Source organism: Vidua chalybeata, chromosome 1 (assembly GCF_026979565.1).
Source record: "Vidua chalybeata isolate OUT-0048 chromosome 1, bVidCha1 merged haplotype, whole genome shotgun sequence".
Lineage (NCBI taxonomy): Eukaryota > Metazoa > Chordata > Aves > Passeriformes > Viduidae > Vidua > Vidua chalybeata.
In genome coordinates this window covers 150,788,204-150,808,740 of record NC_071530.1, presented here as the reverse complement: position 1 = coordinate 150,808,740, position 20,537 = coordinate 150,788,204, and the positions used below count along the sequence as shown (strand labels likewise).

The 20,537-nt window shown below is 46.5% G+C and overlaps 1 protein-coding gene across 4 annotated transcripts in view; it reads right to left on the bottom strand.

Annotated features, from left to right (window-relative positions):
* ADGRB1 (adhesion G protein-coupled receptor B1) overlaps window positions 1-17,712 on the bottom strand; it is a 139,754-nt gene extending 122,042 nt beyond the window's left edge. For all 4 annotated transcript variants that reach the window (XM_053946809.1, XM_053946816.1, XM_053946825.1 and 1 more), the window contains exons 1-9: window positions 17,566-17,712; window positions 15,193-15,357; window positions 11,713-11,814; window positions 9,917-10,023; window positions 8,951-9,145; window positions 7,828-7,896; window positions 4,467-4,575; window positions 3,466-3,609; window positions 869-944 (exon numbers count right to left, since the gene is read on the bottom strand). In XM_053946809.1, the coding sequence (XP_053802784.1) occupies window positions 869-944; window positions 3,466-3,609; window positions 4,467-4,575; window positions 7,828-7,896; window positions 8,951-9,145; window positions 9,917-9,922 (599 nt within the window). In that variant the 5' untranslated portion in view covers window positions 9,923-10,023; window positions 11,713-11,814; window positions 15,193-15,357; window positions 17,566-17,712. The remainder of the gene's footprint in view (window positions 1-868; window positions 945-3,465; window positions 3,610-4,466; window positions 4,576-7,827; window positions 7,897-8,950; window positions 9,146-9,916; window positions 10,024-11,712; window positions 11,815-15,192; window positions 15,358-17,565) is intronic.
* Window positions 17,713-20,537: the final 2,825 nt, after the last annotated feature.

Sequence of the window (20,537 nt, the reverse complement as noted above, 5' to 3'; positions counted from 1 at the left end):
AGAGGAAGCTGAAATACCACTGGATCATTTGAGCCAATGATGTTTATTGCCCTTCTGATCTAATTCCCACTGCTGTAATGGAAGATATTACAGAATACAGTTGGCTGACTTGCTAATTCCTCTCTGCACTCACTCGGAGCTCTTTTGCCATTGCCAGCGCTAAATCTGGAGGTATTTAAATGATTATCGGTGAGGAGAGATGCCCTGGTGTTTATGGTAAATGGGCTCACGCTAATCAGTGCAGAACAGATTTAGAAGGTGCCTTAGGATGCTTAATTTACTGCCTCAGTACCAGTCATTGGGGAGGAAAAAAAGCAAGAGTGAGAGGAAAAGGAAGAGGAGCGAAGAAAAGGGGATGGAGTGCTGAACACAAAAGCTTTGGTGCCCGAGGCGGACGTGCAGCCAGGCGTGCTCTGCTCCCCTCTCTCCTCCCCAGCCTGATTTCTGCCTTGCTGCTCTCCAGGGCTCAGTGTGGCTGGCAGCTCCCTGGCAGCTCAGGAAGATCAGGGCAGCTGAGCATCCCCCATCTGTCAGGGCTGCCAAAATCCTGCGTGACCAGGAGGGCAGGGCGAGGTTCCATTCCTGGAGGGCAAAGGGTGGCAGGGAAGAGGGAGACAGCAGCACTGAGCTTCCTCCCCTCGTGTCTGAGGTGCTGCATGTGGATGGGGAAAACATTCCTGCACCTCCAACCTGTGACACGAGCCTGGCCCCACCTGAACACGGGGTCAAAATATTCCCACTGCAGGTCAAAATCTGTCTCGTTGCACCCAGTGATCTCTACTTTTCCCTGGAGGACCAGTGCTCAGCAGCCAGAGGGATCATCCTGGTGATTCCCAGCTGCTCCCCATCCCCAGGCAGCCCCTCTTACCTCTGCAGGGAGAGGATGTTGCCCACGTTGCGGTACAGCACGGTCCCAACCACGAAGACAGAGGAGTCGTCCGACACTGCAGGACACCAGAGGAGAGGGAAGAAGACAACAGCACTGAGACAATCAGGGTGGCAGCTGTCCCCATGGAACACCCCAGGGCAGGATTTGGCTTCTGGAGGAGCATGGCCAATGCCAACATCACTGGAGTGGGATGCAGTGGCTGCTGTCACTATAGGGAGGGCTCAGCACCTTTGGGGTGACCCAGCATCCCAGATTTCTGCCTTCACCAAGGCTCACCCCTCCCAAATGGTGCTCCCCCGTTCAGAAACCCCCAAATTCCTCTGACAGCACCACAGCAGACAAATCTGCTGTGGTGGAAAGGTCTCTTGCAGCCACCTCGAGGCCTTTGGAGCCGTCCACAGCTATCAGGCCATCAGAGAGAAGAGCTACGCTCGGGCTGACAAGGCCAGCGGGAAGGGGAGAGGTCCCACTGCGCCTGCTCTGACCCCAAAACTCATGTGCTGCCTCTGGGGGCTGCAGCAGATCCAGATGAGCCTCTGAATCATCCGTGTGACCTTTGGGCACGTCACTTGACCTCCTCCTTCTCCTCTTATTTATCCTCCTCTTCCTCCACTACCTCACGGTGCCCCAGCTGCAAAAAAGCCAGAATTTCCCCTGGTAAAACACGAGCAGCAGAGGCAGCCCTGGGGCTGGATTTTCAGGGGGAGAAAAAGCAAGTGGCTGTGTGGAAAGCAATGCTGAAGAAGCCTGGGAAAGCACCAGGTGGGGCTTCTCTGATATCCTGTACTGAGGCTGAGCTGACAGTGTGTCTGCTCCATCACTGCAGGACAGGCACAGCTCGGCATGTCTGTCTTTCTTATCATCAGATTGGGATATCTGGTGAGCACATAACTGGGAGAGACTGACAGACTGGCTTGTAGAGCTATTTTGTCACCCAGCTGCATAAATCAGTGTTGGCCCATCAAAATCAACTGTTCAAAGTCAGCTCCCAGCAGTGAGGGGGTTTGGATTTGGTCTCGTGAAGCTGCCTGTCCTTGCACTTTGCTCAGGATAGCTACTCCTGTTCCCAGAGCAAAGTGAGGACCAAAACTAACAGAGGTGGATTTCTGCTGGAATCACTGAGTAACCCCTCAAAACCTACACCACCAGCATAAGATATTGAATAAAACAGAGGCAGAAGAGCCCTGGGTGCTATTCAGGAAACCATGGAGAGGTGAGCAGTCATTGGAAGTTGTTTCCTCAGGGTGGATGTTATGTTTTGTTTGCTCAGTCACGACAGCTCCGGGGCCCTGGAGCAGCTCTGTGTGAGGATGCTTCCAAGAGAAATCTAGAAAACATCTCCATGGGGAGCTGGATACTTTTGGGACAGCCCTCAGCCTCAGAGCAGGATCAGCTTCATCTAGGTCTGGTCCAGCAATTTGCCCAACAGTTAATTAAAGATTTCAAAAGGTGAAGGCACCACAGCTTCCACAAACAAACTGGGATAACGCTCCCAACATGCTCCAGCTTCTCCCAAGAAGCTCATGCTGTCTGCAGGGCACAGCCAAGCACAAGGAGTGCTCAACAAGGTCCTTGCTCTGCCAGTGACTCACTGTTTACCCTTGGGGGTGTCACTTAACTGTTCTTGGCCTCAGATTTCCCAAGCTGAAGTGATGGCCGATGCCATCCCCAGCAGGGAGGCCCATGACAAAAGGTCCTCGAGGCCAAAGGACTTTTGTAGCAACAATTCAGTCTCCAGCCTCCATCCCAAGGAAGGGGAAGCCAGCAGCTCTCAAAGCCATGAGTGCCAAAAGTAAATCCCATCATCAATCAACCCAATTTAGGGTCCTGCTTTCGAGAACTCAGGGCTCAATCCTGCCAAATGTCGTCTCTGCCTAAAGATGAGCACCTTGAGTGTGTTGGTTCCTGGGACTCTCATCCATCAGACCATCCCAGAAACCTCCAGTTTTTTTTTTTTTTGTTTTTTTTTTTTTTTTTTTTTTTGTTTTTTTTTTTTTTTAAATAAATAATTTTGGGTTATCCTAGCGTGCAATAAGAGATTTCCACATCTGGCAGTGAGGCCAGCTTCGTTGAGGCACCACCTCCATGCTGGGGCTCCTATCCATGCCCTGATGTGGAGCTTCAGTGATAAATACCTCTGAATTTAATTTCTGGGGGCAGGAAATTTCACACAAGGGCCATAAATCCCTGGATCTATCAAAGCTTGTCCAAGCAGCAGACTCAGCTGCTCAGCCTGACCTGCTGACTCCCAGCTACTCACCCTCAGATGGCTCCATCAGGTCTGGATCCAGGCTTGGAGGGCACCTAAAGCATTGTCTGCCAATTTATCCTGCTTCTTTAGGGAAAGATAAACATCCACACCCAGGCACTAAACCTGCCCTGAACTTCTGTGAGGAGTTTAGTTCGAACTCTTAGGACATATTTGAAAGCCTTATTGGCACTCATCAATGCTGTGATGTCCAAACATTTGTGAGCAAATCCAGCTGATCTGGAAGGGGATTTGAAGACAAAGCAAACGGAAGGCACCACTCTTAGAAAATGAAGGGAAAAAATATTGTCTTGGCTGTGTTGCCTACCTGAGAGCCCTGAAGACAGGATGCTCTTGGAGACAGTGACCTTGTCCTCTGAGTTCTTGGCCCAGTCCACCATTCCCCTCCAGCCTTTCATGGGGAAGGTGATGTCGGTTGCTGCGTTTGCAGGCAGTTTGTGAATACCGAGGACTGGGGAGAAGCAAGAAATGAAACCAGTAAGTGAAACCAGCTTCAGTAAATTCCGTGTGTGCTCAAGAAAGCATGGGAAGAATTAGTGGGAAATCAGAGAGATTGGATCTTGAGAGCATAGGAGTGATGCTCTCTTGAGGAAATATCTCTTGAGGAAATGCATGAAAGAAGATAAAAGCAGGGCTTGTGCTTTGCTGAAAGGGTCCTGCCTGCATTAAATCTGGCAGAGGAGAGTCTGCTCCAGCACCTTATCTCCAGGAGTGGCCAGCAGCCACTGATAAGAAGTGTGAGCAAGAACAAGACATCTCTTGGTTTGTCCTCCCAGCAATCAGCAGGACTTCCTCAGCTCCCGGCTGCATCCAGATCATCAACTTTAACAGCCACCAATGGACCTCTCCTTTATGCACTTTTCTAATCCCATCATGAACCCATCTGTACTTTTTGGCTTCTGCAACTTCCTCTGGCAACAAGTTCCACGCTGAGATTGTGCACACAGCATCAATCAAACACTGCCTGCTGTTTGCTCACTGCTTCTGTTGGCTGCTGGGCTGGTTTTGTGTTCAAGAAATAAAAGAAAGAGTCTAATTCTGCCCAGTTCGTCATCTGTTCTCCATTTGGTAGACATCTCTCAGATCTCTCTGTGGATCTCTCTTCTTCCTTATGAAATCCCAACTTCTTTGGAGAAAGGCCACCCCTGTATTTATGCCCGTCCATGTCTTCCCCCAGACCTTTTAATATCCCACCACCTGCTGCCTCCCCTCCCTCCTTCTCTCCCCACAGCCCAGGTTATCCATATTGCACAGTAATTAACAGCTTTTGGGGTCTCTCCCCGACGTGGGGAGTGCCAATGAACTCACCCAGGTTATCCGTGACTTGGTAGGAATCCCGGAAATCTTTCATGCGGAAGCCGATGACATCAATGAAATCCTCCACGAGCCTGAACAGCTCCTTGGCATTTGGCCCTATCTGCAAAGAGAGGCAGAATTTGGAGTAGATCAGATCCTAATGAGAACAGCAGGAGCTTCTCTGCAGGCAAAGGTTTCTGCCCTCACGTGTGAACTGGGAGCATATGTTGGGTATAATGGACTGTTATGGAGCTGTGGAGAAGGAGGACTGGGAAATCCTAAGAGGAAGCCAAGAAAAAGGAAAAAAAGAAGAAAAAAGAAAAATAAAAAGAAGAAAAAGAAAAAAAGAAAAAAAAAGGAAAAAGAGAAAAAAAGAAAAAGAAAAAGAAAAAAGAAAAGAGAAAAAAAAAGAAAGAAAAGCAAAATAATTATAAAGTGACACTCAGATTGATAGAACTTAGGGTGGAGGGCAAGATTCTAAACAAAAGGAAATATTGGAGACCCTCTGGAGAAGAGAATAACCTACCCATCTCCTTTCATAAAATCATAGAAATGCAGAATGGTGTGGGTTGGAAGGGACCTTAAAGATCATCTCATTCCAATTCCCTCTATTGAAAGCAACCACACCAAAGGACAGTTGTAGTCTAATGTTGAATCCCAGGCAGCCTGATTTTCTCCTTTCCTGTTTTGTTGCCAGGATCTCACTCTCTGAATCATCAGGCTCTTGCTCCCAGGCTGTCCTGGAGTTTCTCTGCCTCATTTCTTCCCTATTTTTTCCCCATTGATAAAGACATTGGCAGTGACTCTTCTTTACCTGTACTTTGCCAACTTAAGACGGAGCTGTTAAACAATAACCAGTTTTCCAGTGACAGATTCCATAAACTCTAATCCACTTGAAACAAGCTCTGCTGACTACTTGTCTTCTCCTCAAAGCACGTTTGCCCACAGGGGCTTAGCAAATGCCACGAGAGGCTGAAGAAAAGCAGCTCAGCTCCTCTCCTTTTCCTTTTCCACCACTTCGACAGCGTTTTCAGTTCCTTGCCATAATCCAGACATTCCAGCTTGTCCCCAGCTGGGGACAAGCAGGATGGGAAGGAGGCAGGAGGAAGGCTGAGCCATGGAGAGTGTGGGTAAAGAGGACAGGGGTGGCCATGCGCGTCTCTGTGTCTCTCTGTCTGTCCAAGGAACCTTGGTAAAACTAAAACTGTCTCAGGGTGAGATTAAAAAGTCCTGCCAGTACAGCAGGTGTGCACAGAAGGAGGAGAACTGAGTGAGGATGCTATTTTTAGCTGCACACTTTTATATTCCATTACAGATTGAAATCACAAGGTCAAACCAAATCCAGGCTACCCTGGATGCTGTATTTTAGGTTTTATCGTATAATGGTCGACAAAGGCTCTTTAAAAATCATTGTAGCCCTTTTCTGAATACCTTTATGGGTTGTTTTAGTTTTTGTTTTCCTAGAACAATATCTTTCTGCCTGGGCAGGGGGGGGGGCACAGGGCATTGGAATGTGTGACTGCAATGAAGTTGGGTTTATTTTTAATGAGCAAATTGGGAGCCAAAAGCTTTGTTTTAAAATAATGGTTCGATCTCATGAAATGCAGGATGTGATTTTGGTCCAGCAGCTTTAAGGGAGAAGCACAGAGACTGCTAAAACCTCTGCTGGCATCCTGCTCATGGAGACTTCTGTGTCCTAAAGTCATGGTGCTGGGCTGTCATCTCAATTCCCACTAAAACACACACCAGGAAAAGGTTCTCCCTGTGATGTTCCCAATCCATGTGTAGGTCATGGTGACCCTGGGCTGTGCCTGCCTGGAGGTGCAGAGAGCAGATTGCACAGGGAAAGCCACTGGGAACCAAGTGCCACACAGAGCGAGCTGTTTTTAAGGTGATCAACAGGGTTTCCCTGTTGTCATGACAACTTGACAGTCTGCTCAGTGCTGAAATACCTACATGCACCTGGAGGCTTGACACCAAGTATTTGGGCAGAGAATCACAGAATCAGGGTATAGTTTTGTTTGGAAGGAGCCTCTGAGGCCATCTGGCCCAACCCACTTGCTCAAGGAGGGCCACCTTGCCCAGGACCATGTTCAGATTCTTTATCCCAACCAGAGCCAGACCATGTCACCCTCATCCAAATTCAACAGGAAAGCACAAGATATCAGGAAGAGAAGAGAAGAGAAGAGAAGAGAAGAGAAGAGAAGAGAAGAGAAGAGAAGAGAAGAGAAGAGAAGAGAAGAGAAGAGAAGAGAAGAGAAGAGAAGAGAAGAGAAGAGAAGAGAAGAGAAGAGAAGAGAAGAGAAGAGAAGAGAAGAGAAGAGAAGAGAAGAGAAGAGAAGAGAAGAGAAGAGAAGAGAGAAGGTTGGTCAGCTCCTGACAGTTGCTGTTGCATGATGGAAATGTTTTTGAGTCCCTGTCTCATGTTCTGGACTTTCAACAATTGTCTTTTTAACAACTGCCAGCACTTGTTAAAAAGTTTTCCCCAGAGGACTTGCTCATTTGGTATGAAGATAACTGGGCTCTGGTGTTGCTTTGTGTGTTGGGTAATTTTTTTTCTTGATTATTTGCTGTTTCCAGATCTTTTGGAGCAATTTTGCAACAGCAACAGCTCACAAAAGGAATGGTAAAGAGACACAGGAATAGGTGTGACACAGCTCCACAACAGAGAGCTCAAATGGGACACACAAGTCAAGTGCCAAATAATACACAGAAAGAAAAACCAACAACACCAGCCCCTAACACTTGAGAATTCAGCTACAGAATTGTTCATAGAATCTCAGAATGGCCTGGGTTGGAAGGGACTTTAAAGTTCACCTAATTCCAAGCTCCTGCCATGGGCAAGGACACTTTCCACATCTTGCTCAAAGCCCCATCCAACCTGGCTTTGAACACTTCCAGGAATGGGGAGTTCAGGACTGAGCAGGATCCCTAACCTTGACAGGAGAGAAATAAAGCAAAAGATAACTGAACCCAGAAGCTCAGCCGAGCAGACCCCAGCTCTGAAAATCCCTCCAGTCCTGCATCTTTTCAGCTAGGAACTCAAAGCTACATGATCCCGCTTCTTTATCCTGGCAAGAGGAAAGAGTGGAATTACAGAAAGACATCAGGATTATCAACTCCTAACTAAGTCCGACCCTTGAAACCCATGCCAAATTCGGTTTACACCACCAGCATTTCACTGTTCTTCACGCAGAGAGTCTGGCTCAGATCTGAGATCCTGTGGCTCCCTGAGTTACTCCTTTAATGTGACTCAGCCTGGAACTAAGCTCTTCTTAGGAGGTCATGTAGATGCTTGGAAATTCCCCTCCTCATGGCTGAACCTTGTGCTGAAAGCCTCTTTATTCCCAGGGAAGGTGCTGAAGGTTCATACCAGCTGAGCTTCCTCCCATTTTTCCCGGTTTTCCTCTGACAAAATGTTGCTGATGATCTGGACAAAGTTCTGGAGAAGGGAGACAAGAGAGGACAGAAGAGGTTGTTATGCAAATGTAGCCCAGGAAGGGCTGGGAAGGTCACAGTGGTGTGGGAGGGACACGTGAGATTTAAAGATGCTCCAAAAGCCTTCTCATGATCCCGTTCCCAAAAGCATTTCACAGAGCATTTCACAAGTCCCCAAGGATGTTAGTGGCAAAGCAGGTTTTAATAAGACCTTTTTCCCAAGGATTGCACTTTAACTACTGTATATTCTAAGGCATTGGATTGGGAATAGGTCTTGTATCCATTACTGATGATTTTTAAGGACAGATATGGTAGATATTTGTCAGAAACTGGTTAAAACCAGATGATCTTCCATTGCATAAATCCTTTCATATATTTTTTTTTTTCTATTATTTCTGTTGTTTCCAATATATGGAAACCTCAGGATCCCCTTTAGCTTGTGACCAGGCAGGAGATGCAGAGGTGGCTCACAAGGGTGCTGTCCATGGTAGGACCTTTACAGCACACCATGAGAAGGAAGGAGACAGGAAATTTAAATTATTGATTTTTTTTTTCTCCAGTTTTACCACCCTCTGCAGAACCTGCAGGATCAGTTTAATGTTTCAAGTCATGAGGTGATGATCTATCCCAAGGGTGTATCCTGTAGCTGCTCTGCAGCTGCTGGAAGTAAAACCCTGGGATAAGGAACCACAATGATATTCCCCTACATCAACACCCAGGTACCCAATGCCACAGGATCATTTTACCTCGAGTCATTAGCCTGAAATCCCTACCAAATAATGTTCTCATATCAATTAGGTTTTGCAGTGAAGTGCTATCATGTTGAAATAGTTCAGAATGACCTTGGCTTTCAAGTTCTCAGTTTATAAACCAAGGAAGAACCACCTCAAAAGGAGAGTTTGTTAGTACAGAAAGACATTTATGTCGGGAAAAATAATAATCTGATTTTCATCAGCACTGTATCAGCTACGATCAGTATCAGTAATCAAACCTGGAGTCCTGAGCATGGGCACCTCTCTAAGCCAGCCTTGGGCTCCGGGAAATGCACCTGGGCTCACCTGCACATCCCCAGAAGTCGGGCTGTGATAAGCCCTGCGGAAGATCTCTGTCACGTTCCTGAGTACGTCCATGGTGGACAGCAGGTCCCCACTGTAGCTGGTCCCATCCTGGGAGATTTCCACAAGGTTCTGGAGCACGTCTGACAGCCCGTCTCCCATCAACCCACGCTGAGCTTTGGCAAGGTGTTCCCTGGTCTGAGAAACAGAAAAGAAACGCGAGAAACACTTTTAGGGACAGTCAAAGTCGAGTTAATGAGCTCGGTGAAGGAATCGCTCGGTGAAGGAATCGGGGAAGGTTTTTGACCTCCTTCACAATTCAGAGTGCAGATCAGTTGAATCTGACAATCTTTGCTGGCCTGAGAGCCTCTGATATTTTTAAAATGATGGAAAAGAGTGATATATTCTAAATTATCTTCCAAGTGGCTCTAAAATGACTGAGAACTGAAATGTTCTGTTTTGCCCTCAAAGAAGAAATTGTCCTGCTACAAAGTTTGTTCTGTTCATAGCCCAACAGAATATTTTTGCCCCAAAATCTTGTTTTCTTACAATCAATTTGGAACTATTTTAGGACAGACTGTACCTTACCATGAACAGGAGAGGTCAGTTCTCCTAAAGGTGGCAGGAGACCAGCAGAAATTCCTCGTAACAATGAATTTAAGATTAACAAAAAATAAGATGCTTATTTAAAAGTGATACAGTCATAGCTATACTTAATGATAATGTGATATGAAAGGGCTGGAAGAACCCAGATTCTGCCAAGCTGGATATTAAAATATCCTGAAAGGAACCATCCCTTGTCCATGGAGTGTCCGTGCATCACGAGGTAAGCAGAAAAAAAAACAGTAAGAGAAAATCAGGGCAGAGCTGGAAACTCCTTTTTTCCCCTTCTTTTGTGTAACTATAGCCATGTAACAATCATTGGGGAGGATCCCAAACCTGCTGAGCTGAGCAGTGGGGCTGCCTTACCATCATCTGTATGTTCCTGTAATCAATAGAAACACACTTGATGTACGTTGGAGGCTCCCAGTAAGCGATGCCTTCTTCATCTAAGATGCATCTTCGAAGGATCAGCCCTGGAAGAATGAAAGAAACAAATATGTCAGTGAGGACAGGATGGAAAGTCAAGCATTCGTGGGTACTGGTCTTTTGTCATGAGTAGGAAGTCATGGGACAAGAGGACACAGCTTCAAGTTGTGCCAGGGAAGATTTGGGAAGGATATTAAGGAAAAGTTCTTCACTGAAAGGGTGGTCAAGCTTCAGGACAAGCTGACCAGAGAAGTGATGGAATCACCATTCATGAAAGTGTTCAAAATATGTGTAGATGTGGCACTTGAGGACATGGTTTAGTGGTGGGCCTGGAAGGGCTGGGGTAATGGTTGGACCTGAGGATCTCAGAGGTCTTTTCCAACCCGCATGATTTGATGGAGATCACCCAGAACTGGTCAATGCACCAATTCAGACTCCGCTACCAGCACAAAGGGCACCAGAGGCACCTGCAGATGCCTGAACAAGCCTTTAGTGGGGATTATCTTTATTTCCTTCTCCTGTCTTTTACTATTGCAGACCAGCAGAAGGAACGGGGCAGGAAAACAAAAATTAACAAACTGGACATGGCCAGTCAGGGTGAAGCGAAGCTTTCTCCTGCCATGGTGACAGCATTTTTCCTGGTTTGGGAAAGCCCCACGAGCCTCCCCAGGTGGTTTGGTCTGGTACTTGCAACTAAAGCAGGGCTTGTGCTGCCCACGCAGCCTGGAGGGGAATAAACACCCGACAGCACCAGTTTTGCATCAGCTGAAAGTCTCTGAAAGCTGCTTCCAGTCCTCCCCCCAGCTCCAATCCACAGAAGGGTTTGCAGTGATTATCACATGCCTTGTGATGTGGAGGAGCAGGCACATCAGAGAGGAGGAAAGGGAGAGGGATCACCCTGTCCCAGCCATCATGATGCCATTTGGGAAGTCTCTGAGGATCAGGTTTGCTGGGTCTGCAGTCCTGTTGGTGCTGCCAAGTGATTCAGTGACCTTTCTCTGGATACAGCCCTTCTAGGACAGCACTGGGGATGACACTGACTGTCCCAGCTGAGCCAAAGAGAGCTGTCTGTATCCAACCCTCTCCCAAAAACGAAATAAAACCTTTACACATATTGACACTGCTGCCATTATTTCTGTTCCTGCCTGGCAGTGAGGAACATCCAGCTGAGGACAAATCCCAGGACCAGCATCACTCCTGGAGCCTTCTCTGCACCACCTTCCACTCCTGTGGCCACAACAGGTAACACCTGGATGCCCATATCCTTTTCCTTTACACCAGAACAATCAGACCATCAACTTGACTGTTCAAAGAAATTTTTAGACAGGTGCTGATGTTTCTAAGTGTAAGCGGATAACAGAATTCAGATTTCCTGCTCTCATACAGCAGCTGCTTTTATGGGCACTGGAGTGAACTACAACACCCCAGTCCAGAGCCCTACCTGCTCTGCAAAGCTTTTTGTAGATAATACAGGGAACATATCCCAGTGCTCCTTAATTTCAAACTTTCCACAGGATGGATGGAAACCACCTCAGATTATCCAGTAGAAATTAAGATGTTTATGCTTAACAGCGAAAACAGAAACCCAGAGTTAATTTAGCCATGGACAAAGGGAGGGAAGTCCATGTGCCTGTCCTCTTGTCCCACAGCCAGGCTCTCCTCATCTAGTACACAAAGGATGAAGGATCACACGCAAAGGATGAGGGAGCACCTGCCCACCATGCAGTCACCCTTACCAGTGGCATTGCGGGGACACCGGACGGCGGCAGCATCCCCAGCTGGCGTCTCCTTCCAAACCACAGGGCCAAGACTCTCCTCGTCACAGATTTCGTGGGGTTCTGCCAGGAGAGAAAAACTCCATTGGTAAAGCTTCCTCCTCAGCATGGACATGGAAAAGGGAAGTATGGGAGCGTGGTCTGTGAGCCAGGAGGCTGAAGCTGCACTCCCAGCTCTGCCGGTGCTTAGTCCCTCACAAAGTCACTTCACCTCTCCGGAATTTGCTCTGCCCGTCTGAAAACTGGGCATTCATCCATTCTGAGGATTAGCTCACTAAAATCCATCCACTCACATCCTCGCCTTGCCTTGGGGCAGCTCTTTGCAAGAAAACTGCTGTTGCTACCCTCTACTAAAGAGTTTTATTTCTTAATTTTTAATGGGCAGATCTTTTGTGGATGAGCTCCATAGCTCCAGACTCCACCTCTGCCATCCCTCAGGGTCACCACCTTCAGTGCTGGATGTATCTAAAATGAGGCTTGGCATGAATCAATGGATTAAGACTGAAGAAAAGAACAAGCAAATGAAAAGACAAGATGGACACATTCCCTGGGTGGTCTTCATTCTGCCTGCTTCCATCTTGTGCTCAAAACAGAGCAGATCTGAGCCCCAACAACTTGGAACTGCATCAGCAGCTCATTTCCAAACACTGCTGCAGAGCCCAGGAGCCTGCAAAAATGTGTTTTGAGACATCACAGAAAAAAAAAAAATAATTGGAAGGATGGTTTTGGAAGCTTCTGTCTGTTGGTGGAGCTGAGTCGGTCCTGGAGTTGGTGGGATCTGGGAGAAAAACATTCACCACAGGAGGTCTTTGTGCTGAGAAACTCATTATTTACAACATGTAAAGTGGAGGGAGCCATGAGGATGGTGTTAAAGCTATTTGTCACTCCTGAGGGAGGGAAGGAGAAAAAACTTGATTTAATAGTTTCTGATTACAGTTTTTATTCATTGTGCATGTAAAATTTCCAACACAAAGGAAGCTGAGTTTGTGCCTGCAGCTGGTCAGGACATGTCCCACTGCTGCTCTGGGACTACCCAGGGACCAACCTGGCTGTGAGAAGGGCTCAAACCTAAATTATGGGCATGGCAAGTCCTGCTTCTTTGAAGAACTCTTATAGGACCCAAAAAGCTGTCTGTATGTCACTGCTCCTGCAGGCAGGCTCCAAGACTGGCCCCAGCCCCAGCTGCAGTTCAAGGATGGATTCTTCCCCAGTAGATACTGGGAATGAATAAGCTGAATTCTCTGCCTGGAAACAGATGCTCCTTCCCCTGGTTTAAAGTCCCCTTGTGGGTAATCGCTATTGTGATGGAACTTCGGAGGGCAGCAGGACCCCAGCTGTGCTCTGCACATGAGCAGGGCTCATCCCTGAGCCAACAGCTCGTGGCTTCTGCAGATAAGCCAGATCAGGGGTGGGAAAGAGGCAATTTAATTTCCAGCCTGCTGACATGGAGCTGTGGGGCAGAGAGATTGAATAACCCAGTTGTGACAGCACTTGGTCACCCACAGAGCCTGTCCCAGAGGCGGGGACTGATTTCCAAACTCTTGTCTCCGTGCTTTGACCACAGTCACAGATTGTCCCATGGTTCACAGGAGGGTTCTGAGGTGTGGAAGTTTCCAGAACCCTCAGCTACAAAGCAGCAGAGCACAGGGAAAAGCAGAGAGGGAAAATGTTCACATCTCTCCTCCCCTTTCTCCCCCGCTGGCCTGTCAAAACTTCCTGGTCTTGTCACCCCTGCAGTGTCCCTGGGGACCGCTGAGGGATGCTGTGGATCAGAGATGCTCTTTAAAAATACACTGACTAGAGTTGTCTTGCCAGTGAGTGCAGGAGCAATTCCCAGACCAGGAGAGAATCCTTTCCTTTTTTCTTCTTTTTTTTCCTTTTTGATGTCGCTTCACAACAAAATCCCTTTTACCAGAGTAACCTATTTGCACTGGGAGATTTTAATAACTAACCCAATTAAGTTCAATTCTTCTGCTCAAATCAAATCATGCCAGCATGTGATACTTTCTGGAGAACAAATTGAGCGGGTTTATTTTTAGCCTCTGATGTTTCCCCACCTTTTCCTTCCCTTGCAAATTAACAACTGCAGCGAGACCCTTCTGGCTGTGAACCCTGGCAGGCCCCAGTGCCTGAGACTTGCCTTTTCCTTTTGAGCACTGCACAGGCATCAACCCCTGCGGAAAGAGAAGAAAAGATCGGGCTTGTTCTGCCAGGGCCCCAGCTGGCACACACTGAAGCTGAACTAAATCTGCCTCACTCTGTAGACACCACCAGACAACCTGGTGCTAAGATTTTCTGTGGCGAGGGAGAGCTTTGTGGCAGAGTTAGAAGAGATTCTCACACGCCACTGCTAATTGAGAGGCACAGCTTGTAAGGAGAGGTGATGCCTTTCATTAAGAGCGTAGCTGGAAAGAGTGACAGGGCTGTCACACAGCCTCTTTCTCTGTCATTTCTGAGCTGAACGTGCTGGAACTTCCATGCTGAAGTCCTTTGGCTTTCATCTCTTTGTCTTCAGCACTCTGTGAGGGAGTCTGAGGGGCTGGCTTGGTCTCCACGTGGAAGAGCTGCCCCCTGTTACTCCTGCATCAAAACTGCTGCCTCCTGTCCTTTAGGGAGATGGCCCTTTCCAGTAGGAATGCTGGGGTACTGCCATGAGAATCTGTCCTGTCTCTCACTGAGCTGCTCTGACAATTAATTACCCTTTCAGTCAAAGCTCATGGCCTGTTACAATCGATGCACTCTGACTGCAAATATCACAAAGGCCATTGATTCCCCACCAGCAATTTCACCAGGCCCTTCAACTCAGACTGAGGAAGAAAGCAGAAATGGTGGACAGGCCTTTTTTTTTTTTGGTCTCTGTATAGTCTGAGAGGCAGACAGAAACTTTCCCACTTGGATGTGTCCACTCCAGCTTATTTTTCACATTCAAACCCAGATTTTCATCTGCCCTACAGCTCACTCACCCTCCATTCAGCTTTTACACTCTGCAGGAGGGTAAGATTTGGGTAAAGCTCTTACAGATGCAGACACTTTTTTTTTTTTAATTTCCAGTGGTATGCAGGCTTTCCAGAGGTAAAGGGTGGGAAACCTGTGCAGCATCCTCAGTACTCAAAAACTTCATGGACTTGAGACTCTGATGCCAATTTTTGCTACCAAACAGTTTCCTCTTTCCCTCTTGTAAGTCTACAGCAATGAAAAGATGAAACCACCAAGGCAGGGCTGGTGGGATTGACCAAATATTCACTGAAACCAACACGGTTGCACTGGATTCTCCAACAGTTAAATCAAGACCTGGTACCTTGTACCTGGGTCATGGGTAGGTTTTTATTAGATTACAACCCTTTGTAGCGTTCAGATCTCTGACAAAGGATGTAGAAGCAATTCCAAAATCCAAAATTCCGCCTCATTCAAAGGAAAGCACGAGGGGTCTGGGGTACATACCAGGACACTTTCTGTCATTGCACTGCTTGTACTCCTCCTTGGGACCCTGGCAAGTCTCTCCACCAAAGAAGGGGCCGTAGCATACCCGGTCACGTCTCTGAGTGCCACCTCCACACGTGGCGGTGCAGCTGCCCCACACTCCCCAGGCCTGCCACTTCCCATCCACTGGAAACAAAAAGAAAAAAAAAGGAGGAAAATGAGGAGAAACAGCCTGTTATGTCCCAAATATAATCTGTAACAGAAGGAATCAAGACCCAAAGGCGAGCAGAGGAACATAGGGTGAGTAGGGCAGGGTTTGGTAGGAAGGGAGGTCTCCTGCTTTGGATCTTGGTTTGATCCTTAACAGACATTAAATCAGAGTGTTCCCATTCCCATCCCATCAGTCCAAGGGTGCTTTTGTACTCTTCCTCAGCACCTCCATGCTCTGCAAAAGCAGCCCTATCTCTTTCCTCAGGCTGAGATTTAGGGCTGTGCTCCAGAACACTCTTCCCATGGCAGGGATTCAACCTGGCAGCCACATCTGCCAGGCCGGTTCCACATCTGGAGTTCACTGGGAATGTGCAATGCATGTGTGAAAATAGAGCTTCCTGGAGAAGGTCTGGCTCAGGGATTTAGAGAGACCAGGAGAGCCCTTGGGCAAAAGAACATGAAGAGACCTCAAATAAACCTCCCTCCAGCTGTTTCCATTGAACTGATGCTTCACGTGCCTTGGAAAAAGGTTTGGGATGTTGTCTCATTCCATAGTGTTTTCTCCCAGCATCTTTCCAGATCCAGTGGAAATGTGACTTCTTTTACGTTAACAATGACATTTATCAAAATTCTGCTCCTTTTACATTAACAATGGCATTTATCAAAGCACCATAAAAATGTTAATTAGCCCTCACAACAAGCCTGCAAGGTAGGGAAACATTCTCCTCTGCTGTACCACAACAACTCAGTGACAGAACTAGAACAGGGTCTAAGTGTGCTCTTTACTACTTGGGCTTTTAATTTTGAGTTACCATATCATCTTGGGTTGAATAATTCCTTTTGGGAGGGTGGGACATCCATGCCTTCTCCAAAAAGTAGTCAATAATTACCAAATAAGAGAGGCAGCACCAAATCCTGGTACTTTATTTAGTGATATTTTATGCAGTGGAAAGTATGACCTGAGTTGCTTTGACAGATAACTCTGAAATCAGTGGGACAAGGTTGTCTTAAAATGGGGTTCTGAAGCCTCTTTTCGTCTTTAAAGATCTCCCTAAGTTGCAAAGAAAGAGTGAGATTCCTAAACATCAAAATCTACTTGAGACCATGTAGGAAAAGCCAACACCTCTGTTAAATACTGCAGATAATGAGATCCCCTGAAGAAACAGGTAGACCACAATGAATTCCAGTAGGAATTATTATTATTATTATTATTATTATTATTATTATTATTATTATTATTATTATTGTTGTTGTTGTTGTTGTTGTTGTTGTTGTTATTACTATTATTGCTGTCATCATTATTAGGTCACAGATGACTGAAGTGAGTAACAAATCTTACACAGACATGAACAAAGGCTTTATTGTGACAGACCTTCTCACTGCTAAGGTTTAAAGCTGAAATACAATGGAGGGTCCCCCATTTGCTTGAAATATGACTGGGAATGTTGAAATGGTGGGAGGAGAGGAACAAAACAAAAAGAGGAGGGAAGCTGAAGCCCTGTGGAGGCAAGGGAAGAGTTTCATTGATATTTTCTTGGGGTTTTTTCAAGCTCATGCTGAAAAGCTGATATCTAAGGTTAGAAAGACACATTTCCTGTGGACAATCACTCACCTCTCTGGGGTCTCCTGAAACATTTGCCAGCGGTGGATTTTGGCTGGCATACTTTGGAACTTTGGATAATAAGAGTTTTTTGTGTTGAGGGGCACAGATTACTGCTTTAGAGCAGTAGCTAATCCTTCTTCTTCACCTTCTTCTCCATGGGTTTGGGTGGTATTTTGTAATTAGTTAGAAAAGTCCACATTGCGGACTTCAGGTAATTAGTTATTGGTTAAAAGTGAAAATAATTTAAGTATCATTTCTTAATTAGATAGTTTAACCTTAAAAAACCTTATAGAAAAAGATAGTTAACCAGTTAACATAGCTTGTTAGTAGAATGCTGTAAAACTCACAACTTGTAACACTGTAATATAGATAAATAATAAACATTTAAATCTGAATACGAAATATTGTCTCGAACACTTTCAATCCCAACCTTAACAAAAAGCAAACCAAAAACCAACAGGCATGGTCTGTTGGAATGGTTCGGATGCACCGGAAAGGGCGCGAGTCTTCCCCAAATAATCATTTTACTGGGACTGCAGAGGAAGGTGGGCCAAGAGAAAGAAGAAGGCATTGTCACCGACCTGGGCACTGGCGCAGGAAGCAGTCCCGGGTCTCCACCCAGTGTCCCTGGCACTCGGCTCCGCCGTAGGAGGGCCCGTTGCACTCCCGCGTCCGCTGCTGGGTCCCGTTGGAGCAGGAAGCGGAGCACGAGCTCCAGCTCGACCACTCGTTCCAGTTGCCGTCCACTGAGTGGCCCAAAGAAGGAAAACGAGTGGAATGTGAAAATCTTTCCCTCTGGGAGGAGCTGCGTGGTGAGAGCCTCTGGCCTTTGCCGACCAGGGACCAAGGTGGGGAGATCAAACCAGAGCCACAGAGCTTCAAAGAGGGCAGAGATTATAAAAAAAAAGTTTGGACAGCTGTAGCAACAGGGGCTTTTGGGACCCTCTGAAGCCTCCAACAGTCTCACAGGATGCAAATAACATTTTAATGTGCGGTAACATTTTAATTTTTATGTTCCACACTCTGCCTAATACCATTAAAGTTGAAATTGTTGGTATTCCACATTCCGACATGAAAGTCCAAACTAATAACATTGCCAATCACAGCATAACACCACACCAGAGGGCGTGGCTCATGTTTTCACTGAACACTTTGAAGGGATCACCACATTTCTGTCACATTTCCCATTTGGGGCCATCAGCACTTTTTTAAGGGACTCATTTTTCAGCAGAGCAGTGCAGTGGAGAGTGAACTTTGTCAAGCGTGCAAATGCTCTGTTCTTCATTAAAGCACAGCCAGAAATTCGGATCACAGTGTTATGGAGAGGAATCCACGATTCCAGGGCTGGGAAATGTGGGAGCAAAGGTGTGCTCCAACAGAAGACTGGGAACAGGGTGAGTGTGTGTGGTCAATGTACTTCTCTCACAGCTGAATTAAATCTGACAGGCTGGAGATGTTTTACCCAGCAGTGTCTTTGATAATTAAATAGAGGAGGGAGGGACAAGGGAGATTATGATAGGGACGGGGTTGGAGAGAAACAGGAATACATCTTCTTATCATGGTATGGACTGAAGCATTCCCCAGTGTGGTGGTTACACCCTAATTGGTCCCTGATCAGCAGATCCATCACCCAGTCTGCTCTTCCTGGAGCATTTTTCTCATTAACAGTGGTCATCATGCTCTGTTTAGATCTAATTAGCTGCTAGATCTCACTCGGGAAAAACAACCTGAATCTCTGAAAAGTCTGAATTCTGGCTCAAATCACATTGCAGCTCCTTTTTTTTTTTTTTTTTTGGCTTTACTTGTCTGTCCAAGAAAAATAAATTCCAACTGGTCCCCTGTGTAATCTGCAAGGAATTGATCAGCCCTGTGTAATCCCCATTGCAATTGAGAAGCTTTTTGTTTGCAAACTCAGTTAAAAAAAATGTTAAAAGCATCCAAATGAGCAACTGTTAACTCAAAAGGGATCCCAAGGTGTGCAAAATCAGGCAGGCATAAAGGTACCTCCAAAAGCTGCTTGCTTTTAACAATCCAAAAATTTATGTTTTTATTGTGCATAAATTCAAGGCTTCGTGACAGTGCCTATCAATCCCAACAAGGAAAAATGTGAAACACAGTGTTTGACAGGTGATTATCCTTTGGAAATGATCCAAAACTCCACAAAGTAGGTCCTACCAAGTATAAATTAGTGTGGCTTTTCTGACTGAAGGCTGTGCTGCTAAGTTTCTATGGACTGATCATAAAATCATGGAATCACAGGATGGTTTGGGTTGAAAAGGTAAAGATCATTTAATTCTACTCCCCTGCCATGGGCAGGGACACCTTCCACTATCCCAGCTTGCTCCAAGCCCTGTCCAACCTGGCCCTGAATACTTCTAGGGATGGGGCAGCCACAGCTTCTCTGGCCTCCTCACCCTCGCAGGGAAGAATTTCTTCCTAATAATGATGGTGTCTGCCCCCCGTTAACATTTCCCTGTGTTGGAAAAGTGAGACTGCATTCACCACATTAAATGTGACATTTACCAGAAAACTGCATTTATCAAAAGGAAGTTGAATTTTCCCAACACCCTCCCTGCTGCTGGTGATTGGCAGCTTATCAGGGGTGCAAGCATTTGGAGATGGCAAAATAAAGGAGCCAAATCCATAATTTGGTCGTTCAGTGGGGGATTGGGAGCAGGTAATTTCCTTGTAGTTATTCACAGGCTGTAATTTCAGAAACGTTTTTAAGAAAGGAGAAGCAATGTTGGCTGTGTTGCCCCTCCAGCCACCTGACACTGATGCAAAGATGCTTCTTGGTCAGGATGCTGAGGGGTTCCCATCACAGCCACTGCCAAGGACTGTTTGGTGCCATGGTCACGCCACACTGGGAGTCTCTCAAAAATGTTCATTGTGTGGTGAAGGCATTGTCTTCCTTCATTTTCCCATTTCCAAGGACTTGGGGCCTAGCCTGTGGCCTAGGACGTGGGGCCTAGCCTGTTCCCCCACAGCCCAGGAGGAACAAAGGCCCCGTTGTCCCTGCAGCAGAGCATTTTTATTAGCTGCAGCCATAAATCCTCAGAGTAGGGTAGTAATAAACACTGAGAGTGTCTGGGGTGTCAAACACCCATTGTTGTGCTTCAATGATTCCCCCAACACCGCTCTCATTTGGCACTGCCAAGCCGCTGATTGCCTTTGTGGCACTAATTAGAGCTGAAGCCTTGCAGTTGGGCTGCTTGTCTTTTCCACCGCTGTTTCGGTCGCGTATTTATTTGTATTTAAATTAATTATGGATCAATGTTAACTCAGGGTATGCTTTATTGCCCAAGCAATGCCAGCTCTGACTTCTTAAATTTGTCTTTTTACGACAGAGTCAATTTGGTGTCTGGGAGGTTCTTATTCCAAGTTGAGTCTTCTGGACAGCGGCCAAATATCCAAGGATAGTTACTTGGAGTGAAAACTCGATGGGAAATGCCAGGAGGCTTCTCACTGTTTTCACAAAGTTCTCATCCCTCCCACAATCCCTCTCCTCCTCCAGGGACATTATAATGTCTCATAATGATTCTCATTAAACTGG